Here is a 27,964-nt window from a genome sequence, read left to right as displayed (position 1 = left end):
TTCCTCTTGGTCTGCCTGTCAGAGAAGCCTGGGGGAGCGCTGCTGCTGGATGTTTTATTGACAAAGCTGGCAAAAAACTTCCTTTCCATGGAAATTGAATTATTTGTTTGTTCACTTTTGAATTTAGTCTCTGTGGCCCAGACCTGCAGCTGTGGTAAATTAGCTCAGCCCCAGATGTGCCCTAATATATTTTGAGATGTCATTTCCCTGTATCTGTATGCAATTCTGTGGATCTTCCTGCTGCTTTGGTTTTGGCATTATTTCAGCTTTCAGTCTGCTTTGTCTCCTCATTCAGCCAACAGATCCTTGGGAGTAAGGAGGTGTTGGGACCTCAGTGACGTGAGGCAGGCATCATATCCACTATCTCCATTTGCAGAAGGTCAATAAGAAAAATCTGTGTTCACTTCTGCTTCATAAGCTCAGTTTCGTGTTTTACCCACTGTTTGCAGGAGGAAGGAGGAGTGCAACTGTCAGTGCATCTCCTTTACTCTTCCAGTGTCACTGCTGGTCCCAGAGATAGAACCAAGGCCAGGGATTTTCCTGGTAAGAAGCTGACCTGGAAAGTTTGTACTAAGCTCACAAGCAGAAGGGGGGAAAAAAAAGGATCCTCATGTAGTTTTGATGCTTTGGCACCTGTGGAGTTTCTGAGTACATAGTGGTGTTAGTACAGGTTTTGGAGTGGGCTCAAGGCACAGGAGATTTCCAGCATGGGGTCCATGCAGTTTTTGTGAACATTGCTCTAGAACTCCAGTGGAGCTGGAAGAAATGAAGGCTGAAGGACGCAACTGAGCAGGACAAAGGACTCAGTTATGCTGTCCTTGTGATTAATCAGTTAGATTGGTTTAGCACCAGGGGGCTGTGTACCACAATCACAACAAACGAGGAATAGTCCTAAAACTGTAAGCAGTAAAACTCTTCACCAAGAGATGGATGTAGTTTTCTCTTGTCTGGGATGGGGCTGTCCCTGTGGATAGGCGCACCCAAGCTCAGCTTCAAATGAGCTGGGAAATACCTCTTCTTGTAGAAAGTTTAGATCTTATCAAATACTGGTACTTGTCGAGCTGTTATGTGCTCCTGGGTGCCACCCAGCCATGTGTTTGCCATGCCCCATCTGGCAAGTGTTGAATGCCAGCCTGGACAGGGCTTGGAGTGACCTGGTCTGGTGAAGGTGTCCCTGCCCGGGGCAGGGGGCTTGGAACGGGATGGTTGTTAAGGTCCCAAACCCAACCAGTCTGATTCCAACCCAAAGCAGTCTGATTCTGTGACCCGTGAACCTCGCCCTGAGGAGAGGCTGTGCTCCGAGCCATTAAAGTCCCTTCGCTGCGGCACGGCAAAGTCCGGCAGCGTGCGGGGCTCGGACACGGAGCGGCATCCCGTGAAACGCAGTAATAGCAAGATCTGCCAAGAAATCAGGCGGAGGGCAGGGCTGGGGGTGGGAGGCCGGGCTGTGTGGCGGTGGCAGCGGGGGGACACGGGGCGGGGAGCGCTGCTGTGGCAGCGATCGGAGCCGCTCCGGCAGCGAGAGCCGGCGCCGCCCCGTCCGCTGCCCCCTCCCCGCCGGCCCGGGCGCGCTCGGCTCACGCTCCGCTCTCTCCGCCACAGGGGCAGATCGAGGTGGACAGCGAGACCGTCTTCAAGTTGGCCGCCCTGGTGCTCCAGGTGAGTGTCTCCCCCCGGCTCGGTTGGGCTCAGCGCATTCCCATTCCCGGCGTTTTCCCCCCGCTCCATAGGGACGAGCCCCGCAGCGTTGTTTGTGGGATCCGCGGCTGGGGAGCGGAGGGGAGGCTGGAACACATAGGAGTTGATTTTTTTTTTTTTTCTCATAGACGAGTAAGAAATATTTATTTGAGGAGTTCTAAGTTGGAAGAGTGAAAGCTAATCAAGGGAAGTAATTTATTCCGGGCAGGTTTCCATTCAATTTATCACTTAGCCTAATTTAAATACATTCCAGAGATCTGGGAAGAAAAGTGTAAATATTGTAGCTCAATCAGCTACATTATGCCTGTGAATCTTCTTTTCCGAGCATATGGTTTTGATACCTCTGTTATGTTGAAATATACAGTGTCAGTTTTCCCTCTCATTAATCTAGTTTTGTTCTACTTTAAGTTAAGCTCCAGTTATTTACCGCTTTCTATGAAATAAAATCCTACCTTTCAAATATTGGGGGTTTTCCCCATTGCACTGTCATTGACAAAGCGCCACAGCAAAGCTGCAGCAGCAGCTTGATCTGCCTGAGCAGTTGTTTTCATCTCGAGTGAGCACAATTCTTCCCAACTGCTGACCTGACTGTACAGCCAACCTTTGCCTGGATGAGGGAGGAGGGAGAATTGTATTTCACTTCTTGTGCAGTAAAAGCGACATTTGATTTGCAATGTGAAATTCATCCCCGTTTTGGAAGCAGTTTTATTTGTGCTGTAGGTGGATTATCTACAGCTGGGAGCACGAGGGGCCAAGTCCAGCTCTTGAGCACATGCAGACAGGCTCCGTGTTTTGCAGGGAGTGTGGCGGGGGTCAGGATCTGCCTGCAGAGCTGTGGGAGTGGGGAAGTGAACAATGCTGGGAAAATCGAGGGTTTTGAAGAGATCATGTTTTAATTCTGTCACTGTTTTTCAATTGTAGGAAGCTAAAGGGGACTATTCCAGGTAATAACATTTTCCTTTCTAATACTGGTGTGCTTGATGGATGTGTTTTTCTGTGTTGGCATTGTATTGCAAACAATCACAAATGGGGGTAAGGTCCAGCTGCGAGCATTGCCCGAAGAAAGTGAAATGTGTTGCTGGGCTGGATAAAATCTGAGTCTGCAGGGTGAGTAATGCCTTTTGTGAGCAAGCTCTGAGTCAAAACAGCATTTCAGGCCACCAAGCTTTGCTCCCCTCCCAAATGTGGGTGCCACAGTGGGAGAAGAGGAAAGCTCCCACGCTTCCCTGTCGGAAAGCCTGTGCTTTGCCAAACTTTTGCCAGGCAAACCATTGCCTGTGCTTCTGCAGACCTGTGTTTGGGTCGTGTGGGTGACCTTGCCCACAGCCCAGCACGTGCAGGGACGTGGGGCCATCAGCTGCCCCAGGGATCAATGAACCTCGTTCTTCTGCAGCTGCCACGGGGCCTCTCCCTCCCCACACTTGACCCAACACTTGTGTTGTGGCTGATGTGTGACCCCCTTGCTCCTCTTGAGCTGTTTAAAGCTGCATCATCAGACCCGTCTTCCCCTTGGAGAGGTGCTCCTTACCCAGCTCTGATCGTGATAAGGGGCTGCAGGGAGCAGGTGGGGTCACAGCCGGACCTGCTGGAGCCATGGGGAAAGACCTTCCATTAGGAACAGCTCACTAAGCAAATAGAGATTCAGAAGATTGGCTTTGGCCACGTTAATATTTTACTACTTGCTGAGTTTCCATATGGGAGGTGTATTTTACGCTTTAGCTACAACAGCTTTGGGGAGTGTTCAGTACAGACCTGTCTGCCCAAATGCAAGTCACGTTTGACTGCCAGAGTGACTTCTGCTTTCCCTCGAGGGGGCAGTTGTCAAGTAAATGCCAGTGCCAGTCTCTAGACCCCTTCCCTTCAAAGGCCTGTCCATTCTCTGCCAAAGGACACGCTCTGTAGAGTCCATCAAACTTCCTCCTCCTGTTTGTTGGCATGCTGTCACACCTGCAGGGAGAAAAAGATGTCTTTGATCAGCTGGGTGGGCTGGTTGTGCAGGCCATTTCTGTTCATGCTGTAGACCTGCTTTGTGACCCCCAGGATACTGCTTGTTCCTGTAGTATGCTGCATTTTTCTCTAGAAAAGCCCCTTATCTTGCCTGATCCCTACAGAGATGCCCTGAGTTTGGCTCAGTTTAGGCACAGATAACCAGAAAATCACTGCTGACTCCACAATAAGTAACTTGTTAAGCTGTAGCAACTGGTGGCACAATTGTCTTGATTCTCAAGAACAGGGGTTAATGTTAAAAACCACCTTAGTGGTGAAAAGCTCCCTTATGTGCTTTAAACTTAACACTGCCTCCTTATCATTTGCCATAAATAGGTTTGTAAGTATGGCTTCAGGAGCCCAAGAGCTCTGTCTGTGGTTCTTTTCTACGGTTCCCTGGACACATTGCAAGGAGTGGATTGCCTGTGGTTACCTTCAGAAGTATTTAAAGAAAATTTTAGGGAAGAGCACTCTGAGTGATTTCCAAATGCAGCTCTTCCCCTAAGAGTTGCATGGAAATAGCTGCATCAATTGTTTCCTCTGTTCAACTGAGCATATGTTATGCCCCCATAGCAAATGAACACAGCCAGCTGTCCCAGGCCCAGTGAGCACACCAGGAGTGAAGGAATTCCATGTCACATATCACAAGTGGTCCTTTGGGACAGTGCTGATAAAGCACTGGCTTAATTACCAGCATATCTTAATGACAATAGCGAAGGACTGGCCTCTGCTGCTCAGCATGCTGTGCTGCACAGGCTGTCCCTGCAGCAGTGCTCCTGTGCAGTGGGATTTGCCTCCCTTTGCAGTGCCTTGAGTTTAGTGTGTTCTCTGCTTGCTGTCATTTGGACATTCTGCTTTGAATCACCTTCTGGAATGTGGCTCTTGCACCACCTGTGCTTCCGTGAGAATGTGCAGGTTGATTTTTTTGATACTGGATTAGTGCTGAATGAACGCAGGTAAATACAGGAATTGCCTGAAGTCCTGGAGATTAGCTCTGTGGGAGTGAGGGTTGGCCCAGTCCAGGCCATGCTGGGGATCTCTTGCTGTCTGGCTGTTTACACACATCCCATAGGCAGCTTTTGGGGACACATCCTGTGGTGGGGTCACCGTGGACATTCCCACTGATGTCAGCTCCGTACCAGGGCACGGCAGACTCCCGTGGTTCTACAGGAAACTCTTTCCCAATCCAGTGCTCAAATTCTCAGATAACACCCTGATGGGAACAGCAGCCTCCTGAGAAACACCCTCCCCTGCCCCATGCTGAGTGGGTGAGCGCATTCCTTGGAAATCTGTTTCTTTTCAGTGAGTGAACCTGACACGTGGGCGCTTGGAGAAAGTAAAAACTTTTGATTTCTACACCACAAAGGTCACTCTGCAGGGGATTTGCAGTCTGGTAGCACTGTCAGGATGGGAATACCAGGGACTTTGGGGTTTGGTCCTTGTGGGTGCTTTGCAGTAGGATCCCAAGGTGCTGAACTGGGTTGTTACAGGACAGGGGTTTCACAGAGTCATAGAACAGTTTGGGTTGGACGGGACCTTAAAGATCATTTAGTTTGTGCCTTACTATTTGGGGAGAGACTTTATGTAAGATGAACCACCCAAGTCCCACTTTGAGAGAACTCTTCTTTTGAAGACATCTTTATAAAACTTAAGGGTAGGCTTCAGAATTACACCACAGCAATCCTGATTTGGGCAGTTCTGGATTCTCAAAGGCTGCCTGGAGTGGTTGTGGGACACAGGAGGAATGAGGAGCAGAGGTGGCAGCAGACCAGGGCAGGTGTAGCTCACCATGTACCCATTTCCTTTTCCTGTTTACCTAAATGGTGATCCCAGCCAAGAGAACTCCCTGCTGTGTGTGATGCAGAGGATGTCACGGGATGCTCAGTGAGCTATCCCTCTCCCTGCTGCCTGGGATGGTGGCAGGGCTGGGCAGAGCAGGACAGTCCTGCAGCTCTGCTGTCCCCAGGGATGCTGCAGGTTCCTGCCCCTCTGCCTTCCCGTGCAGCGCTGGGCACGCATTGCTCAAGAGAAAGGATGTAACGCTGCCTCGTGTTTGCTTTTCACGACTCATCCATGGCTTCCAGGTGACTGCTCCTCTGTTTAAGCTGAGTTCCCAGCACTTTTTACCCAGCTCCTGCAATAGGAACCGCAAGCAAGCATTAGTCATTGATTGGAGTTTTGAAACTCTGCGTGAGCTAATTGCGTTTCTCCACTCTCTTATTAGCAAATGAAACAAAAATCTGCAAGCCTTGTTTTATGAAATCTTGGTTTTTAAACTCTATGCAAAGGTTTTAGAAAGAGAGTGTGATTCAAATTGCAGCTTCTGGCATGGCTCAGTTTTGGGGGAAAAGCATTCGTATTCTGTTTATTTTAGGAATTTTATTTGAATTTTAAAGAAACAATGTTTTGGCAGTCTGTTAATTATTCATCTTGTAAATATGTAACACAATAAATCTGGCCTCCTTGGGAAATAAATGATTTAGCTGTATTTAGTTTACAAATTAAACATCTGCCCTCAAAAATGCTGTAAAACATTATATACTTTTATTTTCCTTTATAGCTTGATGAGAGAAGTCCTAAATGCTGTCCTGGCATTGGAAAAATGTTTATCGAAATCAGATAAGCTACAGGGACTATATAAGGAAAGTAACTTGGGGGAAAAAAAAAGAAGTTTATTTTCTGACTGATAATCTTGGACTGTATTTTCCCCAGTACCATTTCCAGGACCCAGCCATGCTCCCTGGAAGTTAATTAAATTGCTGGAGGAGGGCTTCTATTTTCTTTAAATAGCTGACGCATTCGTTTTTGATTCTGGCCTGTGGGCTGCAAAGATAACTCCTGACTGGTATAACATAACACAGACAAAATAATGAATTCCTGATAGCTGACATGTGCAAGGCACCGGGGTTTATCGTTATGGGCGTGATAAAGGCAGTTTGTAAAAGGGAAAGGTTTGGGTGAGAGATAGCCCTGCAACTGAGGCTGTGGAGTAATTGGTTCAGAAACTCCTGGATTTTAAAATTCTGCTTAGAAAAACGTGAAGGTCTTGATCAAGGTGCAGAAAGTAGTATTAACAATTTGCTCTTAATTAAAAGCGAGTGCTCAGAGTGAGATTTTTGGGTGGTGTTTTGTTGGGAAGCTGAATATTTTGCCAGGCAAACTGGAAGATCACTTGGTAGAAAAGAATGTGGGAAAGATAAAGGCAGTGCTAGAAAATGGCTGTTGGAAAGAAGTTAATAATTGTCTGATAGCAAAGCACCTGCTCACTCCACCGCTAACCCCAAGATTAAGGTACCCTCAGGAACAAGACACACCTCAGGTCTGTTGGAGGTGGCTTGTCCAGCCTGTTTCTGGGAATTTTGCCAGGTTCATGTGACCAAATTCCAGGTGTGGCCACACCCAGGACTGGGGTTGGAGCAGGAAGAAAAATTCGGGGATGAGTTACAAGGGGGGACATCTCATTTGGCAGCCAGAGACCGGAGCCCAGTCTGGACCCTGTTGCAGCCCCAAGTGTTCCCTCACACCCATCAGTGGGTGATAGAAAAGGGCTGGTGGGTCACCAGAGGATCCACTCTCAGAATCCATCTGGTGCCTGTAGCAGCACTGTAGTTTAGTTTCTGATGTTCTTTTCCATACAAGTGCACTTTTTAAATGCCCGTGCACTGACACCCTCAGCCTTTTTCCAGGCTGCCCCAGCTCCCCGTGGGCTGTGTCTGCCTGGCTGTAAATCAGTGCTCAGCACTGGCGCTGCCTTGTGCCCCTTGTGCTCCTGGCCCTTGTTTGCCAAGTGACTCATTGTGTGCTTTGCCTCTCAGCTCTGATTCCCAGAGTATTTTTCTTTAAATACCTGGTAAGGCACTGGCTCTGAACCATTAACTCTCTCTAGGTCAAACCCAGCTGCCTGCTTTCCTCAGCACCCTCTTTTCAATAAGCAGCTAATTTAGTACAAGATGAGCAAAGGTCTGCCTACTCAGAGCCTGTTAGGGGGTTGAGGAGGTTGATTATTTATTTTGCTTTATTTGGGAACATCTGATGAACCAAGGTAATAAGTAGGCAAGTTTAGGGAAAGTCATGTTTCATATCTATTTCATACAATGATGATGATTGCCCTACTGACAGATATCAGATACCCGCTCTCCCATGAGCTTAATTGAATTTTATACCCTTTTCAAAGGGAGCTGGTTGAAGACTGCAGTAATTTTTCTCTAGCAGGGTGAAAGTTTTTCTGTCCTTGGTGAATTCCTGCAGGTTTGCCATGAGGAACAGGAGCTCTGAGGGAAGGCAGCAGGCAGAGAGGAGCCAGGCAAGGCATTGCTGAGCTCCATCTCCCTGAGCACTGAGGCAGCAATGGGGAGATGAAAACATTGCTTTCTCCTGGTATTTTATTTTTCATGTAAACCAGGTGCAAATACAAAGAAAAAGTACTTAAGATGCCGTTTCTTAGATGGACTTTTCATAGCAATGGGGTTTTTTCCACTGGTGCTACTTGTAGATTCATCCAGTTCATGGTAGATTAAAGCATGTACAGTCTGCAGTGATGTAATTGTAATGGTTTTTTACAATTTCCTATTTTAAAGCAGTTCTGTAAGGACTCTCAAGGAATTGGTATAGAATGCTTATTATGTAGCAGATTAATTAGGTGGAAGCACTGTGGGTGGAAATGAGCAAAAAGGATTAGATCAAGAGGAAAAAAAAAAAGGATGTTTGCAGTAATTTAATAACTTGATCTCATGGGATTTCCTACTTGTATATAGCACTGGAACTCTTAATATTCACACATAATTATGGCAGTTTGGTAAGGAACAGTAATTTTTAGATTTCATATGCATGATGTTTGTGCAGTTTCCAGAGGGGCAGAAAAGGGGTTATTGTGTTTTATCCTCTTCAAAGTCCCTCCACAGTACTTTCTTTTCTTTGTTTTTTCTTTTTTTTTTTTTTTATTTAATTATTTTTAACTCAGAGAGGAGAGCTAGAGTGGGTACAACCTAGAGAGGTCTCTTTTGTGTGCTCTGCATCCAAAACAGATGAGTGACAAGGCAAGCAAGGTGCCAGGAAATTCAACATCCCCCAACTTGTCTCCCATGCAGGGGAGAAGCTGTCACATGGGGTAGCATCATGACATCCACAGCCATAGGTAAAAGATGCTTTCCCCTTGTCCCTAGAAATTCCCTTAAGTACAGGTTCACTATTAAAACACGTGGACTTTTCCTATTGTAAAAATCACATTTCATGGTTTTGCGTTGGAATGTAATCCCCATCCTTTTGTCAAATATCTGAAAAACTTTGTCAGGTCCACAGGGATTTTTTCCAGTCTTGCACCCTCAGCTGTGAGCAGGAGTTTGGGCTCTGGTCTGATTCCTAACAACATCCTCACTCTAGAAAAGCAGAAGTAAATCTTTTGCTTTTCCTTCCCATGGTGGCTGAGATCTATCACGTGAGGTGTGTTTTGTGCTTTGAGGAAATGGAACGACAGCTTTTCAACCTCAGCTTTTTTGCTTTTGCAGATTTGTCAGGTCTTTATCATTATTTGGACACTTTATTTTTCTTGTGGTTCCATGTATCTCTGTATCAGCCAGGCTGTGATAACAAGCTTTAAACTTTGCTACTGTACTCAGACATGCTAAAAACCCACAACTAATATGGCTAAGCTGACCTTTGTGTGAACAGGAAGAAAGTGTGAATGTTAGAAATAACAGTCTGTTGTTGGGATCCTTCAAGCGTTGTATCAACTGTGAATATCCATCTTTTGCTTGGCAGTAAATCCCCAGGTAAAGCAGAGCCATTCTGCTTTTGTCTGGTCTGTTAGGGGAGCACTGCTAACATGTGCTGTGGGTATGACCAAGCAGCTCTTTAAACATGGGCACATCATAGCAGGTCTGTGGGGTGGGATCCACCACCCCATTGTAAGTGGTAGGTCCAGGGACCAAAAGGGTTTGTCTTCAGAATATTCATAATTCAGGAGCTTTGGAAGAAGACCTGAGGATTTAGAGCAGCTCCAGGTTGTAGATTTTCTCTAGCCATGGAGAGCTGCTTCCTTGACACCCTGTTCCTTGTCTGCAAAGTGGAAGCTGTAACATTGCCCCATCTGCCAAGGCGGCTGTGGGAGCAGCTCATGCTCCCATTTGTCTGCTCACCATGTCCTGATACAGAGAGGTGTGTGCATGCACAGCTGAGGGAGAAATGTTGCATTTTCCTTGGTGTTCATGGCCATTTTCCAAAAGACAATGTATGGGGTCACCAAACCCTGGCACAACAGCAGGTGCTGATGTCCTGCCCAAGAGCTGGACAGTGCTTGAGAAGTAGAAAAATTTGGCTCAGGGAACAGGGCTGGAGCTGAAGGTCAGGCCTGGGAGTCCAAGGCTCTGGTCCAGATGTGGTGAATGGTCATCCAGTCCCAGCCACACTTTCTGTTTGGTGCAGGTCCCCCTTGAGCTGTGAAACTAAAGTTGCTGCAGCTGCACAAGGTGGGAACTTCAGCACAGCCACAGCCTAAATGTCCAACAAGCTGGGGTTGAAAAAGCCATCTGCACTGCTTATCAGGGTCCTTTTCACAGATGGGGTTGGAAGGCTCTTAAATGCCCCTTCAAATGCCTCTCTGAGCAGGCGGCTGCTATCTGGTGTTCAAGTGGCAGCCTCTGCAGCCCTGCCCCGGGCAAAGCTCCCGCTGGCTGCAGAGAAAGTCGGGCTCCAGTGGTCCTGTACCAATGGGAGCCCCTTGTTCATGGCCTTTCCACATCCTGGGCTCCCTTCAATAGAAAAATAACTTTCTTGAGTGTGCCAGCAGACCATAAACTGAAAGGTTGGGAAATGATGGGAAACGTCTGGCGTTTGTCACAAAAGAGGATTTGTCGGAGGGCACATTTCAAAATCCTGCTGCCAAGATCCTGCTGCTCTGGCATACTCAAAAGCTGCTAAATCCATTGTCTCTCCCTGTACCTCCCCTGCCCTCTCTCTTCCTTCCCCTTTTTCCTCCTGCACTTTTAACCCTGCTCCTTTTTTTCCCCTCCACTGCCTCACTGCTTGCTCCTCACACCTGTGTCTCTAAGTTCTACCTGTGCTGTGCCTAAAATTCCTTTCAAGAATTAACTGAACATAAGATAATGACATTAACATAAGATAATGATGTTCAGGAGAGCCCAGCAGTGACTTATTCCATTGATCCTATGGCAACACAAGAGAAAGTATTTGTGTGAGGTCAAGAGGCTCCAAGAATAGAGGAAAGCTGCTATACAAAGCACTTTCCCTGGAGATAAATTTGTACCTTATAACGTGTTATAAACACAATTCTGCAGAGGCAGACACACCTGCCCTTGCTTTAGTCAGTTAAGAGCTGTCTGAAGTCCTATCCTCATTGAGTTGTTAAGATTTACAAAGAATCTGTAGGCTGATAAGCTTCTATGCTGTAGTCCAACATATGGCTTTTGCTGCGGGTGTGCCACTTGCTCTTCATGTTTTGTTAATCTCATTAACCACATCTTACTCCATCTAAGCTCTTATTTGCAGTTAGCAAGGGGCATAAGCTGATTTTTGACAGTGGGTGCAGGGAAACGCCAGGGAACCTATTGATAAATGGTCCTAATTAGCACAGTTCTGTAAATCTTTGCCTGGCAGGGAGTGTTGTATCATTCCTTTACAAGCTGTCAGGATGTACTTTCTGGGGGCATAAACATGTAACCCCTTTTCAATTTTCAGTAATGTGCTCTAGGCAGAGCATGCCATGATGGCCTGGCGTGGTTCCTTCATGGATTTCTGGTGGGGGTTTTAGCAAGATGCCTAAAATTTCACTGTCACCTCAGCAGGTTGGAGAAAGCTCATGAGATTGGTCCTGTTTTGCTGCTGGGGATAGCTTCAAGTGGGAAGTCCTATCGGTAGTATGTTACATGATTAAATATGGTTACTGGTTATTTTAGAGTCAAGCTCCTTTCCTCTCCATAGAGCTAGCACTGATGAGCAGGGCGTGCTGGGGACAGCATCTTGCCCAACGTTTGATCATGTTGGGACAGAATTAATTATGGGCAGTACCAGGAGAGCAAGTTGAGGTTCGGTGTGAGGAGGCTGTGATGCAGATTTTTATTATTTCCATTTGCATTGCCCAGATTGATTCAAGTTCTGCTTTGTATCTGCCAGAGAGAAAACTCCTATTTAGAGGGTGGAATAGGAAGGAAAGGGTCTGTCTGCCTCTTTTGTTTAATTCTTCTCCGTAGTGGAAAAATACTTGAGATGAGAGTTTCCTATATTCTCCTCCTGGGGAATAAACAAACCTTTTGCCAAAAAACGTTCAGTCCCATTGACTCTGGGCAGTTTATGTATTGAAATGATGCCAAAAACCACCAGTCCAGAAACCCTCTCCATAGCAGGGGTCAGATTAAATTCAAGCTGGGCCTCCCCATCCCGACAGCCGCGTCCTCCTCCTGGTGGGAACCCACCGTGGACGTGCCAGATACAGCACTGGGTGTTTGGCTGGCAGATAATGGGGATGGTGGGACATCTGGAGCCGGGGCTGGCTGCCCTGGGATTGCTGTATCGTCTCGTGGTCCTCGTGAAACCAAACAGGAACAGGTCATAATTCAAACCAGCGCTCCTGCTATCAGGAGTTGTCACCTCTGGGGAGCAGCTGGGTCTCAGAGGGCTTGGGAAAGTGATCCTGAAGGTCAAGGAGAGACTTGCTTGGTGCAGATGAAGTGATAATGGACTCTGTGGAAGGAGGGGGAGGACCATTTGAGGCTTTTATTATCCCTGAAGCCGTGAATCATCCCAAACGCTAATCCTGGGGCGTGCAGTCAGCAGATCCAGGCTGCTGCGTGCCAGCCTGCGCTGTCTGAAGGCATCAAGGAGCTGTGCCCTGTCTCTCCCAGGTCTTTTACATTTTTCTAGGGTTGTTTCATGCTTGATCTTACAATTATGCAGCAGGAAAAAAAATCCTCATCTTGTTTCACAGAGAGTTTCAGGCCTTATAAGTCCATTTTGATGGACTTCTCCCAGTGCATGTGGATGGGATGGCATCTGAACCTCGGGGTGTGAGGTTGGGTCCTGTCAGGAAGACGAGTCCCAGGGGCCAATTTCACCTCATAAAATCAGTGTATTCTCTGCTATTGCAAGAAATGGGATGGGTTTGTAGGTTGGCAGAGGAAGAGAGAAGGCCCAGCGCTGCTGTAAATGGTCACAGCTCCATGGCCTCTGCTTGCTGACAGTCTGCAGCAGGGCTGTGGTTCTGGGTCAGTGCTGCAGGGACATGTCCCCTGTCATGGCACAGACATGGTGACAGCCCTTTGATCACTGTGTGTCCCAGCTCAGAGCCCACAGGCCCTGCTCGGAGGTGGGTTTGCTGGCTGGCCCTCAAAATCTATATTCAGCGGTAGGCATTTTCATATTGATGAGCTGCTACTCATCACTCAAGCTTAACTAGCACCCTTGCTTTGGCATTGATGAGGATAAAGTTGCTACACAGCCAGATCTAGAGAGGTGAGGGGCCAAAAAACCGGAGGGGAAGGCGAGCAGCGCTGTTGAAGGCCACAAATGTTGCAGAAGGTGGCATTTCTGAGCATGGGAGCCAGAATTTGTGGCATTTCTGCAGACTCTCGTTGATGGGGAGGCTCCTGGCCCTGTAATGGCTGGGGAAGGAGAGTTTGGGAGCTCTCCAGCCGTGTGTAGGGGTGACAGCTGGGTGTCAGCTGTCCCCTGGGCCTGCTCAGCCCTGGCCTCACAATGTCAGCCTCCTTGCCTCAGCCCTTACAACCAGCTTTCTAAATAGGAGTTTAATGACCACCCATTAAACCTCTGATTATGAATACAGCGGGACTGAGAGAACCTACATTTACAGAAACAGCCCTTTTGTTTGGTAAAAATGAGCTATTTTGTTAGTACTTCCTTCCAAAACCTCTCCTACTTCACTCTAGTTCCCTGCCAACTCTGCCTGCTACAGCAGCCATTGCAGTGATGAGTCAGGTTTAAAAATAGGAGGAAAATTGTGTTTTAGCAATCAATTATCCTGTGAGTCTATGACTGAAGTTGGACAGGACCTTAGGAGGTCATCCAGCCAAGCCCTCCAGCTCCAAAAGAGTTCAGGCCAGGTTGCTCAGGGCTTGGCATTTTTGGTTTGGGGTTTTTCTTGGTGGGTGGTTTTGTTGGTATTTTTGGGGGGAGTTTTTTTTGTTGGTTGAGTTTTTTGCTTTGTTTTTGTTGTTTTTTGGTTTCTTGTTTTTTTGTTCTTTGCTCTGGTTTCTGAGACCTCAGAAGAGCATGCTCTGTGTCTGCATTTCCATGTGACCCTACAAACCCCTGGTAATCTACCTTCACTCTGCAAGCTGAGATGTCCTGCAGCCTTTTGATCCCATCAAAATGGGCCTGTAAAAGGGTGAATAAAACTCAGCTTTTGTGAGCATTGGCTTTATTTGAGTGCTGGAAGGAGAGATCCTGATTTTCTACCCAGCTGTCCCCGTTTGTGGCACTTGAGTGCTGGCCAGCTTGCAAAGAAAAATGGATATTCCTGGCAGAAGAGTGCAGCAACCAGCACTCCTCGGTGCTAATTGACCCCTTCTTGGCAGCTTCATCAAAGACGCTGAAGAATAAATAGGCTGTTGATTGAACTGTTTCCTCGTCCCCAGAGGTGGTCCCCCTCACTCAGGGCTGGGGAAGAGCCTTGCAGAGCCATTAGCCTGTGCTCCCAAGGAACAAAAAAACCACTTTCATCTCCTGTGCTTTCCATGTGGCATCTGGGAGATGGAATTGTGGGGTGGGGGATGTTGCTGTGCCCCCTCCATGTGCAGGGCTCCATCCAGAGTGCAGGGATCCGCTCTGGGGATGGGCAGAGTCTGGAATTTGACAGAAGCAAAGGGGGACATTGCTCTGGTGAGAGCTCTAATAGTTCAGTCTGATGAGAAGAGAGGTTGGGAGCAGAAAAACGCCTTCAAGGAAAGCCTGGACAAAGTTGAGGCAGATGCTGATGGACATGTCTGGTGCATTCTTTGCATAGAGAAGTCGTGTTGGTGCTTGCTGGCGCTGCTGAGAAGGCGAAGGCACGCAGAAATCCTGCCGAAATGGGGCGTGAAGGTTTCAGCTGATTAATTAATGGACCGTGTGAGGAGAAAATATGAACCATTTTACTAAGGCCTGTAAATAGGTTTTAAAATATTCTGCCGGGGTTTTGTCATGACAAATTGCATTCACACACTTCAAACCCCCCCAGTGTTTCATTTCAGGTTGGGCCTAGAGTCCAGAATATTTGAACTTCCTATACAATGGGCAGTCTAGGAGAACTGTTTCACTGTTTTCACTGAAAATATTTTAAAGCATATGAACTGAAACCCTTTGTTTTGAATCAGAGCACCGATAAACTTCTGAGATTTAATAAATACCACACTGCTTCATGAGGTGTATTGTTAAAGACAGACCAAAACTAAGGACAGCAAGCCTTACTTTTGGGCAGAGGCTTTCCTGCAGCTGTTTCAGGGCTCATTCTGCACTCAGCAAATAGAGTGAGGGTGTGCAAAATAAATATTGATACGGTGGTGGCCTGAGCATCACGTGTGTGTATAATGAGCCTGCATGACACCATATCCATCACTGTCATGTGAGAGGGCCTCTAGAGTTACGTTGCCATGACAGCCTGACATGGGGCAACACGCCACGTTTGTGAGTGGCAAATACAGCCCTTCCTTCTGCCCAAATTAATGAGTCCATCTCTGATTCACTAGCACTGACTCTGGGCCATTTTTGCTTTTTCAGTGATGAGAACACTAGAAAAGACTTGAAGACGCTTCCCGTCTTTCCTACCAAGACACTGCAGGAGCATCCATCACTTGCTTACTGGTGAGCTGTTTAATTTAAAATGCAAAGCATTGCTATGAATGACAACAACAAGATCACTTTTAAGCAGTTTGCAAACTCTTCTGAAAGTTTTCAGCCTAGGACATGGAGTTAATTGCTCATGTTCAAGCATTTCCAGTTTTTAGGAGATAATAAATTATGCAAGATCTGATGCAAATTCCTCCTTGAAAGTTTGCTCAAATTTAATTGCTGGATCAGAGAATGTGGGGACCCTGCAATAGAAGGAGCTGAAGTCTGAAATCCAGCCAAGCCTGGGTTTGCAGAGAGCACCTCGGTCTTCATCTGTCACACAGTGGAGCCTTTGTGGTGGGCTGACCTTTGCTGGCTGCCAGCTGCCCACCCAGCTCCTCTCGACAGGACAGGAGAAGAAAATAATCTAGAAAGGCTGGAAAGACAGTTCCAGTTCTGGGGGTTTGAGTTTGCTGTAAAGGAACACAGCATTTAGGATGAATCAGTGATATTGTTTCTTTGGAATTTATGCCCTTTGTGCAAATTCAACTCCCTCATTTGTTTTGGTTTTTTAAGCTTGATGTGTACGTGATGGATTTTCAAGTATACCATGCTTGCTTATGATTTGTTTGTCTCTGAATGAATACTGCTGGGTTTTTCTTTGCTTTCAAGTGTCTGACACAGAAATGCATATTTTATTTCACATTCCTCCAAAACAAAATGTTGAAATATGTAACAGTAAAAATGCAAAAAGGTCATTGCTGACAAATGTGTGGTTTTTTTCACCTATGAAATGTCAGGGGGGGAAAGAAAATACAGGGGAATGAAAACAGCTCTGGTTAAACTTCTTCTGTCTTACATACGGAGCATTAACCAGCCTTTGAAGTTTGGTTCCTTTAGAACGTTAAGATGAATTTACACAATTAGCACCATTCTTCTGCAGCAGCATCTGCAGCAGAACAGGCTGATCCGAAACGGTTCGTTAATTAGTCTGGAAGGCAGGATGCGATGGTGGGGATCAGCCAGGCAGCTCCACGCTGCCTAATGAAGGGTGGGAAAGAAAGCAGCAAGAACCAGAATGTAAACTAGAGCAAGAAACATGCAGAGGGACCCTTCTCTGCATGCTGAGCAGGTGGCTGAGCTTCGACAGATGCTGTCACACATGAACAAAGTCACTGAGCCTCTAAATTGCGTTTTGTGCTTGGTTTGCAGTGAGGACAGAGTAATTGAGCATTATACACAAATTAAAGGTCTGACCAGAGGACAAGCCATTGTTCAGTGAGTATGACACTTGTTAATTTGTGAATATGATATTTTTACTTTTCTCCTGTTATTTTTTGTTGAGAAGTGGCAAGGCAGACTCTTTGGGTCATTATTGCCTGCAAACGATGCAATTTGTATCTGTCAGATTCTCTTTTTATTGAGTTACATTGCAAAGCAGAATTATTTGAAGTCTCACATTTCACAGGCTTGCAGTTCAGTATTTGTGTAGTCATTTGGGTACCTCAAATACCAAATAAATTGTTTGGATCTTACTTTATTGGAAAATTCTTCTCCATACTTAGCCATCAATAATTTTCACTCCAAACCCTTAAGGGTACATTTTGCCCAACGTCCTGTAAGACATTCTGAAATGTTCAGAATTTGGCTTTCAAAGCATCAAAGTCTTCCAAGCTGCCCACTGAGCCTGTAGAATTGTATTTTTCATTTACCATTAATATTTACTGTTCTTCCTACAAGCAGATGCAGTGGGATATGTTTTGAGATGTTTGAGATGATGCACAGTGCAGACTCCTCACAGTTTTTCTCACATACCTCAGTGCCTGTAAATCTGTCTCAATAATCTGTGGTCTTTTTTCAGTAGGAACAAGGGAAAAATGGTCTGTTCAGTGGTTTTCTGAATTGCCTCATGAAACAGTTGTACAATGGCATAAACACATTCATTTGGAGCCTATCCTTTGTAACCAGAGCTCCATAATGGAATAATTATAGGCAAGTCTTTACTGCCAGTGCTTCCCAAAAGGCTCACATGTTCAGTTCAGAATTTTTGCTTTCAGTTCTGTGATTTTCTGATAAGAGATTGAATGTTCTGTTGTATGAGAGATTTTCCTTTTGCTTTAGCTGGGCCAAAATACCCCATCTTTCCCCAAGCCAAGATGATAAGTTTTTTTCTGAAAACATGGGCCTTTAATTACTAAGGCCCTCAAAATATGCAAATGATAAATGACGTGTCCTGGATGTATGTGTGAAAAAAATATGTTAATAGATATTACTCCCTCCAGAGAAAATCATCTGATGTGCTATAAATCTGTCTTCAGGTACATGAAAGTGGTAGAAGCTTTGCCAACATATGGAGTTCATTACTATGGAGTAAAGGTCAGTAACTGCCTATAGATAATGTGATTGCTGAGCTTATTACGTGGGATTGCATTCCTAAAGGAGCAGTTGGGTGATTCAGTGCCCTTCTATCAGTATGAAACCCCACATTTTTCAACCTGTGTAATTTTTCCCCATTCAATGTACTTTAAAAATTGTTTCCAGAAAGCAGAAAGGAATCTTTGTAAAACCTTATGTAATCCTATCAGGAGCTAAATTCCTATCATCTTAATTAAACTGGATATCACTTCTAGACCTGAAGCAGTCAATAGTTTCCCCAGAGATGTTAATCAAGGTTAGAAAAATAAAATGTGGAAAAGACTCCTAAGTGGCAGTTGATTAGTGGTGCATTGTTGGAGAGGGGAAATGCTGAGAAATACTTTTGGAGAGTGATGGAAATGCACCATTTATTCCCATTTGTAGAGCAGAGCCGGGGCCAAAGTGTTTTGTGCCGAAGAGCTCAGCAGAGATGATGTCTCCTTACTTTTGAGTCATGGCCATTACTGTGGTACCTGAGAAACTGATGTTTTGTGCTGGTGTTTCCTCCTGTGGCTGTCCATGCCTGAATTTAGTCATTGGCCACAGTTTTTTTCTGTCCCCTGTCCTTTTCCCTCACAGCCACTCCTCCAGCCAGTGACACCCCGTTGTTTCAGCAGCACTGTTGCTTTTCTGTCCACCTTGCACAGCCACCACCTGGTTTTGTGCCTCTGCCTCAGAAGGCAGAGGGAGAAAGTTGCCACATTCACCCCAGCAATCCACTTCACCTCAATTTGTTTGCCAGAAAATCTTTGTTCTGTGCCTACCTGTACCTGTCACAGAGTGAAAAGGGCTGTAATCTTGGAATTTCCTAATTCTTAAGTAGCTCTTGATTGACGTAGACATCCATTTTTCAGGATAAACAAGGAATCCCGTGGTGGCTTGGAATAAGTTACAAAGGAATTGGCCAGTACGACTTGCAAGACAAAGTTAAGCCCAGAAAAGTAAGTTTTTTTGCATCTGATTTTTTTGTGGGGGGAACATGATATGGTGTTGCATGTCAGAATATACTCTTAAACTGTTGCTTATTAGACTGGTGGGCAAAAGACCAAAGGCTGTGGAGGCAGAAGGAGATTTCTGCTGGCACTGAGGCAGTAAATCTCTCCCTCTCCTAGATGCTGGAAACTCCCCTTGGGAGCTCTGGCTCGTGTATCTTGAATTTGGTGGTCTCAGGATGGGAATTTTGGCAGCTCCCAGGGATAACAACAGAAATATGAAGTTGTTGTGTTTCTGCAAGGCCTTGTGCTCGGGCAGTGTTTCCACTTCACGTTTGTAGGTGGCTTTTTCCTGCATGAAGCATAAAAGGCTCCACCAATACAGACAGAATATAAGGGGACCTGAGTGAAACGGAAGTCTTGTTGAAGTAACTGTGTGTTTCTATAATTTCAAAGGAGGAATTGAGAATAATGCCAAGTACTGGGGGTCATTCTTCTCTTTCTCCAACCCCCTGCTTCCCAGTGTGTCTGCTGCAGAGTGAGCTCTGCCCACAGCCTCCTGTGCTGTTGGAGCAGAGCAGACAGAGGCTCCTGCCTTGCTCTGCTGGCTCCCTCAGAGCCCCACAGTGAGCCCAGAGAGCAGCCTTGGAAGCCACCACACACCCAGCACATGGGGTGCTGGGTGCCCCCATCCTGCAGCCACCTGCGTGCCCTTGTGACAGGACTGAGCCCCAAAAGTCTCTGAAGGGTTATTTAACCCCCATGGCTGGTGGGAGAGCCAGGGCTGCTCGTGCTGGAGCCGTGCTCCTGGGCTGGGGCTGTTGTCATTTCTGGTCACGTCTTCATTGAAACATTAAGCCATGAGGGGATGGAGACCTGGGAGTTTGCTGTTCTTCTTTCCCCAGGAATGATCTGGGCAGGAGTTCACATGAAGTTGTTCTCCCCGCCAGGGAATTCTTACATTTGCAAAATGATGTTGTTTAGTCTATCGGTGCCAAAGAGCACAGCTTAACAAAACTTCCTTGTTAAAGAGTGATTTCCTCCTTCAAGCTTCCAGCCTGATCTTCTCTTTTTCTAGAGCAGGCTATGACTTGGTTTCTTTTGGTGTATTTGGGTACCTGTGTGTCCAAGGGTGAGCTCTCATGTCCTTCCTTCTCTTTGTTCAGTAAAGTACAGAGTTTTATCCCAGGTGTCTCTCCCATGCCTGCACTAAGGGACAGTAACACAAGAGGAACCCTTTGTAAATCAACTCAACTTGATGAAGCCCCTGAAAGTCAAAGGAGAGCATCGGGGACGTCCTCTTGTGTTTGAGCATTTCCGTGATTTTAGGCAACATCTATAAGATTTTCCAGCCAGGAAAGGATGACTCTGCAGCCAAGATGTCCAGCTGTGACCAGCAATGCTATCCAAGAAAACAGAGCCTGCCTGGCTGGAAGCATTGCTTCGCCAAGCATTTCTTGTGCTTGTGGGACTTCAGTTTACAACATCAACCAGGCAGATTAAGAAAATTTTTTAAGGTCAGCAGGGCCCAGATACCAAGTCACACCCTGCTACAGTTAGTTATGAGGTGTTGGCTTTGAATGCAGCAGGAGTTGTGTTTAAGAAAAATAAAACAAAAACCAGAGGTCATCTCTGCAGTGGAAGTATTATAGTGGAAATGAGAATAGTTGTTGGCTTGACTGAAATTGTAATTGTACAAGAGAGGATAGAGATTAAAAGGGAAGGTGAGAGAGAGGAGCTTAAATGCAGGTGGAAGGTTTAATTACAGTTATCTCATTGAAACTGGGGATGGATATGCTGTGGTATCCTTAAGGGATAAAGGCAGAGGGACAAAAACAATGTAAGCCACAGCTTGTCCTGAGCCATGACTGCTTTTTACAATAAAAGTAAAAAAAGTAGCTCAATATACAGAGTTTCTTTATATGAAAAATGTTTCAGGGGCTGAAATACAAAGTGCATTTTGGATAAGTGATTGGAATCAGATCACTTTCAGGAGGAAAAGCAGACATCAGGTCTAGAGGGGCGCCCACACCCAGACTTGGGTTTGGAGTTAAAATGCTGAGATACTGCTGCTTATTTCAGTGTAACTGTGATGCAACAGGCAGAAGTTCCTTTTAATCAGTATTGTTGTTTGTTCATATTTATGAATGTATCAGAATTTATTTCAGATAGAGAAGAGTATGTACAGCTTGCCTGAATCTCCCAGGAGTCCCTCTGGAGCAGCAGGCAGGAGGAGAATAGGCATGTAAGCTATTCCTGTCTTTTGGAGCAGCAGTGCTGTTTTTGCTGGATTTAGCAGAATTTTCTTGCTTTGCTTTTTGGGAATGGAGCCAAACTCACAACTGCCATGTGCTGGTGCTATCCAGCTGTTTATACAGTGGATCAAAACTGCTGTTGTGTTTATCCCTAGCCATCTGGGAAAGAGCATCCTCATTGTGCTCATCTTCTCCACTTGGTGATGTTTAAATATACATGCAGCTGATTAATAAATAGAGAATAATAAGAGAGAAAGGCTGAGTCCAAGTCTAATGGGGACCAAGTTGGCCTTCCCAAATTTTAAAGCTACAGGTAATCTCTGGGAGTCCAAATCTCTCTGATACTGGTTGTGGTGGGAAAGCTGCAGCATTTTGGATGGGAGGCTTTTAACAGGTATAAACTCCCCCAGTGAATTCACACCAGGGGGATTTATTCTGCTCACCATCTCTTTTCTGCAGTGCTGTCAGGTGTGTTTGCTTCACCACAGAATCATAGGCATCTTCCAAGAGTCAAGTCCATATTTAGAATTAAATTTTACTAGCAATAATAGAAATAAAATACATTTTAGCTGCACCCATTAATGGAGGGTCAGTTAAATCCAAAGAAATATAACCACCCTCTTCAAAAATTGAAATCTTTTGGCTTTATCCAAGTAGGTATTTTGGCAAAGACACCTAAATACGAGCCTTGGAGCACAGTGGTTATCCCAAGATTTTGTTATTGGATCAACACCTATGCATGACATCCTAGGCTGGGAGCTCCTCACAGGAAGCAGCTTGCAGGAGAGACCTGGATGAAGCAATCCCCAGATCCCTATCACCCAGCCCTGCCAGAGCTCCATGTCACCATCCGTGATGGAGCTGCGGTGCTGGGGAGGCCGGTGTGTGACTGGACCTGGAGAACCTGCCCTGGCTGTGTAGAGCTGGCTGGGGAGCTTTGGCTCCAGCTATTAATATTTTGCTGGTTGACCCGAGATGGTTTGGACAAGGGAGTGTTGTTGCTCCAAGTCACTCCTGGGAGCTTGTATTGCTTCGGGAGCAGTTTCTAGCAAAGCCCAAGTGTTACCTTGGCTTTGTCACCCAGGACTGGCAGCTGGGGCACTGAGAGAAACACTGTGCTCCAGCTCCCTAACAGACTGAAAAGGGAGAATTATTTTGTGTGTCACTTTTGAAAATTGTCTTTGTAGATAAAAGCAGTGGCTCCACACTGGCTGGAGGTTATACTGAGCTCACTTGATTATTATCCTGAAGTCTCACAGGGCATTAAAACAGACTGGGTTTGGCAACCCTTGTTCAGATTTGAGCTCAGACCTGGGATTAGCGCTGCAGTCCTGCTGCTTTGCAAACATATTCTCTTTCAGTTGCAGTTAATATTGAGAGTCACCTCCTGCTTGAAAAAGTGCCTCCTGCTTGCTGTGGGGTGACATGCCAAGATCCAGTCCCTGGTATCCTCTGAATGAATTAGGAAAAGTATAAGACAGGTCCCAGGACTTCGTTTGTCATTTTAAGCCAGAATAGATCTCCCTTTATCTCTACCCCATTCTTCTCACTGGTGAGATAAACAATGCATGTCTTGTTAATGGAGGGTGTATTAAGGCATGAGTTGAGTTTATTCTGCGTTCAGCCAATATGAGGAGATCCTCTGAGGGCTGGAGAAGGCAGCTTGCTGGCTCTTTGACTTGTTCTCCCACTTCATTGTGTTTCTGTGGGCGACTCCCTCGTGATAAATGAACCGTGTTATCTGAAGAGAACTAATCTTGCTGTGGTGTTGTTTCAAATGTCCAAGAATATCACTTCTACTGCTTGATGTCTTGACTGCATTGTGTTCTCAGAAGTGTTTCTGTTAGCATATTTTTGTTTTGAAATGGATAATGTTTATCACAGGATGGTGTGAGCTGGAATCTCATTTCAGCCTGCCTGCCATGGCAGGGACACTTTCCACTATCCCAGGTTGCTCCAGGCCCCATCCAGCCTGGCCTTGGACACTTCCAGGGATCCAGGGGCAGCCACAGCTCCTCTGGACACCCTGTGCCAGGGCCTCAGCACCTTCACAATATCCCTGGCTAGATTTAATACTTCCAGGGCTTTGGCTTTCCAGACCAGACCCCTGGCTGCTCAGACAATTTCTCTGTATTTCTCCCACCCTCTGTAAGTTGTTTTTTTGTGTCCAAGTTTGTCCAGGAGCTCTTTGTTCATCCTTGCAAGCCTCCTGAGACTTTTGCCTGACTTTCTCTTTGTTGGGATGCATTGTTTCTGAGCTGTGAGGAGGAGGTATTGCGATATTCCTGTCTTAATTCAGCATATGCTAAGAGTTGATGCTGAAAGTTTTCCCTTGCATAACATTTACTTCATGTAAATTTGCTGTCCTGCTTTGCTGAATAGTTCAGAACACAGCAGCATTGGAACAGCCTTCTCAGCAGGCAGCTCTAATTAGGCAGAGATTTCTTTTATGGTGTTTATTTCTCACCAAGCCATTGATTTAAATAGAAGATACTAAGCTCACATAATTACTTAAAATAAACACAGAGCTTTTACGAGACTGCTCTGAAATCTTATTCTTTCCAGATGTGCAAAAAAAGTTGTTTGAACGCCACCTCTGCAAAACACAAACGTTTTTGGGCAGTTTGATTTTGAGACATCTCTCTGTCTTACAATGCCAGTGCTAGTGAGGACCAGGCAAAAAGGGATCATAAGGTATTAGAAAAAAGTATGATTGAAGACCTGTTTTAGAGGACTGCCTTAATATTTCAGGGATGAAGGATGCCTGCAGGTGAGCTGTGCCAAGTTATGCTGGCACAGGTGGGAGCTGTCTGCCTCCTTCCCTCAGAAGTTGCTGCAGGTGGGGCACTTAGCTCTCCTGCCATCTCCTCAGGTGCCTCCCTCCATGGGCAGGCACAGCAGCCCAGCACAGGATTCCAGCTGAAGGCAGGGTGCCAGACAGCTGAGAGCAGCGCAGGGGCTGAAACACAGCCCTGCTCCCAGCGCTGCTGCCAGGGTGGTAATTTCCCTCTTCGGGTGGGGTGCATTCCTGTGGGTAGAAATCTTTTATGTTTCCTTGCTCTGAATTGCCAGATTTGTCTGCAGATTGCTGTTCCCAGCCAGCTCCCGAGGTGCTGGTTGCTGAGCCTCCTTGCAGGCACTGCACGTACCACCAGGTGCTCTGGAAGTGCTTCCTGCGGGAAAGGCTGCTCCAAACACTGTGGTCTGGCTTGCACTTCTGTGCTGACCTTACCCAAAGACCCCCTGGGTAGAAAGCCAGAGATTTGGGTGATTCAGCTCAGAATTTGTCACTAAGCTTGGGAACACCCCAGGTGCAGTTCTGGCAGGTGCAGCAGCATGTGGCCACACAGCCCCTGCACTCAGCTGCTCTCCACGTTTTCACCTCCTTGCAAAAAGAAACTTTGTAAAAAAATACTAAAATATTAATATTTAAAAAAAAAAAAATCAAAATCCATCAGGCTCACAGCAATATTGATCCAGGAGCCCCTGAGCAGCTCTCCTGCTCGTCTCTTTGGGCAGGGTCTCTGCCAGCTCCTGCCTGCGATCCCAATCCTGACAGGGCTGTTTTCTGAGCCAGTTTGCTCCCACTGTCAGGCTGAGACAAACTTGCATTTTATTCAAAACTGGATGCAGGATCAGCCAGGTTAAAAAAACAGCTTCTTCTTTTAAGGTGTTTCAACATTTAGGTGTGCCATGTCTCTCTGGGTCACCTTAGACTATTCCCGTTCTTTTTGTGCGGGAAGGAAGGCAATTCCTTTTTGTTTAGTGCTCCCTGGTATCTGGAATTGAATCACAGTAGAATTGCAGGGAAGCCTCAACTTGTGGGCTGGAAAAGCAGCAGCTTGGGGATAGGAGTTTGGCTGGTGCACAGAGGTGCCTGGGTAATGAGATGTGATCAGAGCTTGCACCTCTGCCTTCTACAAAAACAAAAAAATAATCAGAAAAACAACCTTGACCAGGCCAAGTTCTACTCAGAGTCAGACAGGCAGCCCCTGAGATGCTCAGTAGTTTTTGGGAGCATTTAAGGTTCTGACAACCTACATGGATGGGAAGGCTATTAAGAAAACATTAATTAGCTCAGGTGGACTTAATCATCTGGTTAAAGGAAACATACATTGCAAAACTTCCACAAAAACATTTTAATTATTCCTAATTGTTCTTCCAGCCCTCAAAAACCAGTTCCAGATTTCCAGATTTTTTTTTGCCACTCTTTTGTCTTTAAATATGCAGGTAGTTTAGGTAAGATTGAAATTAGGAACTATTTAGGAACATGTCTGTACAGGGTGGGGAGTATTTGAAGGGAGCAGGATATCTCTAGAGTAGTGATGGTTTCCTGAGTGTTGCCTTTTGACCACGAGTTAGAAAAATTTCAGTTAAAGAAAGTTATTACTTTATTGCTTTATCCTTGGTTGTATCAAGTCCATTATTTCCCTCTTGTCTTCACGAATCCAAGCGTGTGGAGCAGAAACTTGTAGTACTTTCATTTGGGATTATTTTTATGTGCATCTGTATAAATATTAGTAGCTCACAACTTATTCTGAAGCTGTTTATTTAATCACCAGTCTTTTTTACAAGGACCTGAGTTAGGAGGGGTTTGTCAGATGAGGTGACAGCTAAGGAGCTTATGTTGTTCTTAAGTGAGATAGTTTGAGGACAGGGCACTTTTCAGTCCTCAAGAGCAAAGATGCATTGGGTACAACGCCAATTCCCATCTCTCCTGCTGTGGAACAGCAGAGGGGGGAGCTGGAGTTACCTCAGGCTTTGGGCAAGGAGGCAGAAATGTCTTTGTGCTGAATGTACCCAGCTGCGAATGCTTGGGGCGCCCGTCAGCTCCTTTTGGGCTGGGATGGATCTCACAGGGTGGGGAGGAAATGGGGCAAAACTCTACCCACATCCTGAGGCAATTCCGTGCAGGTTTTTTTCAAAATGCAAACGCCTTTTTCTTTCCTTTCTGGGCACGGCAAGCGATCCCGGATTTGCACAGAGCCCTGTGTCCCTCTGCCTGGGCAGGAGGCTGCTCCAGGTGCTGCATTTTGTCCTCCTGCCAAACGCGACCCTCCTCACCCTGGGGCAGGTGTCCCCTTCTCCCGCAGCCCTCAGCAATGTCCAGCGCGTCCGGAGGGCAAAAACCCCAAGGGAAGTGATAAAGGGGACGGGAGTCACCATCCCCGGCCACGATAAAAGGCAGCGAGGCAGTTTTTTTTCCAGAGGTCATGTTTGAAGCACGCCCATGGTTTTTACGAGCGTGGGAGCGGGCCGGGAACGCCGGGATGATGCTTCTGGTCGAACCTGTTGCCTCTGGGTGTGAGTCAAGGCTGGCGGGGCCGGGGACCCCGGGCAGCCCCCCTGCCCCGGCCCCCACAGCCACCAGGGCTGCTCCGAGGGGTGCAGCCCCTCGCTGGAGCCCTCCTTGCTCCCTCCGCCGCTGGGTTTGCCCTTTATCTGGGGAAAAAAAGGGGTGTGGGAGGCGTCGCAGGGGAGCGGGTGGGTGGTGATGTCAGGCGTGTGTCAGCAGTGGGAGGCGAAGCTGCCGAGCGGAGCGGCACGGCAGAGGGACGGAGGGACGGCACGGCAGCCTGGGCTCTGCCCTGCCCTGCCCATGGCTCCCTGGCCACTGCCCGGCCGGGAAACCGGGACACCGGCATCGGGATCGGGGCTGCGGCGAGGTGAGTGCGGGACGCGGGGGAGCAGCCGCGGCTGTGCCGGGATCCCGGCTGGGATCGCTGCTGGAGCACCCACGGGCACCTCTTGCTCAATGTCCTGGCAGACTGCTCGGCTTGTTTCCTTTTGCGTTTTTATAAATGTTATTTATTTTCAAAGTTCAGCGCAGAGTTGTGAATTGGCGCTTCTGGCACGGTGTGGCTGGGCGGGAGGGCTGTGAGAAAAACGTAAACTTACTTAAGCAGCAGAGGGAAACTTCAACAATCCTCTAGAAAATAATTTGTTCAAGTAAATTACATTTCCACTTGGCTTCACTTTTTATACAGCAGGTTCTAATAGTTGTAGTCCTAGGAAAGTTTTAATTAAACGAGGGAAAGGCTGTGGAAAGAGCCACTTTTCCCCCTGAAACACAAATGCACTGGGTTATGTGTCATGGTGTTAAAAATGTGTTTCAGATGCATCACAGCTTAAGACCTCATTTTTTACAGAACTTGAAGTCCTTCTGTAGTGGGAGGTAGCATGGCATGTCAGGTTTTGGCAGAGGCCAGTGGGAATGTTGTGTGTCCTGGGGGTTTCTGGTGTGGTGGCTGCACCCTTGGAGGCTTTGGGAAAACTCCAGTGGGGAAAGGAGGGAGTTGCTGTGATGGCCTGGGTGCCTTGGCTGGATCCCTGGTGTTGGAGGCTGATCTCTCACTGACCCCTGTCCCTGCCTGCCAGCTGGATGGAAGCACCTCTGGTACCTCCATGTGAGCTGCAGCTCTGGAAAGCAGCTGATGTAAAATTCCAGCGTGCTGCTGCACCTCTGCGGCCCATCATGGTCAGGGGGACATCCCTGGGGACACCCCGTGGGTCCCCATGTGCATCCAGGCACCCTGGCACTGCTGGAGAAGGGGGCAGGAGGTGGTGCTGCCAAAACCTGCGAGGCTGGGCTGGGAAGATGCAGCCCCCAGTGGCTCATTCCCAGGGGGTGGCTGATGCTGCTGCAAAAGGAGAGCAAATTTATATGAAATCCTGATCCCACGGGTGCAGCTGCCAAGCCCTGACTGACTTTGATCTCTTCTCCCAGCTGGCACTTTGCAGGAAATATGTGGGTTTCTAGCAGGAGGATGTGCTGGGGGTGGCTTCCTCCTGAAGCTGCTGTTGTTCTGTACACGCTGTACCTCTGCTCCAAAATGTCACGCTGGATGTCTCAGACAGTGTCTTCACAGGAGAAAGGTCTTGGTTTTTCCAAGCTGCTGTCAT

The 27,964-nt window shown here is 46.8% G+C and overlaps 1 protein-coding gene across 3 annotated transcripts in view; it reads left to right on the top strand.

Moving 5' to 3' along the window:
* Positions 1 to 27,964, top strand: part of FRMD4B (FERM domain containing 4B) — a 77,027-nt gene that overhangs the window by 34,636 nt on the left and 14,427 nt on the right. For 2 of the 3 annotated variants that reach the window (XM_015641257.3, XM_015641258.3), the window contains exons 6-11: positions 1,603 to 1,659; positions 2,620 to 2,642; positions 15,409 to 15,492; positions 16,672 to 16,737; positions 17,778 to 17,835; positions 18,729 to 18,815. In XM_015641257.3, coding sequence (XP_015496743.1) covers positions 1,603 to 1,659; positions 2,620 to 2,642; positions 15,409 to 15,492; positions 16,672 to 16,737; positions 17,778 to 17,835; positions 18,729 to 18,815 — 375 coding nt within the window. The remainder of the gene's footprint in view (positions 1 to 1,602; positions 1,660 to 2,619; positions 2,643 to 15,408; positions 15,493 to 16,671; positions 16,738 to 17,777; positions 17,836 to 18,728; positions 18,816 to 27,964) is intronic. The other variant, XM_033517486.1, reaches the window with a different exon arrangement.

The sequence above is a fragment of the Parus major genome, chromosome 12, assembly GCF_001522545.3.
Source record: "Parus major isolate Abel chromosome 12, Parus_major1.1, whole genome shotgun sequence".
NCBI lineage: Eukaryota > Metazoa > Chordata > Aves > Passeriformes > Paridae > Parus > Parus major.
The sequence above is the reverse complement of the archived record's forward strand: the minus strand, read 5'-3'. Positions and strand labels throughout refer to the sequence as shown.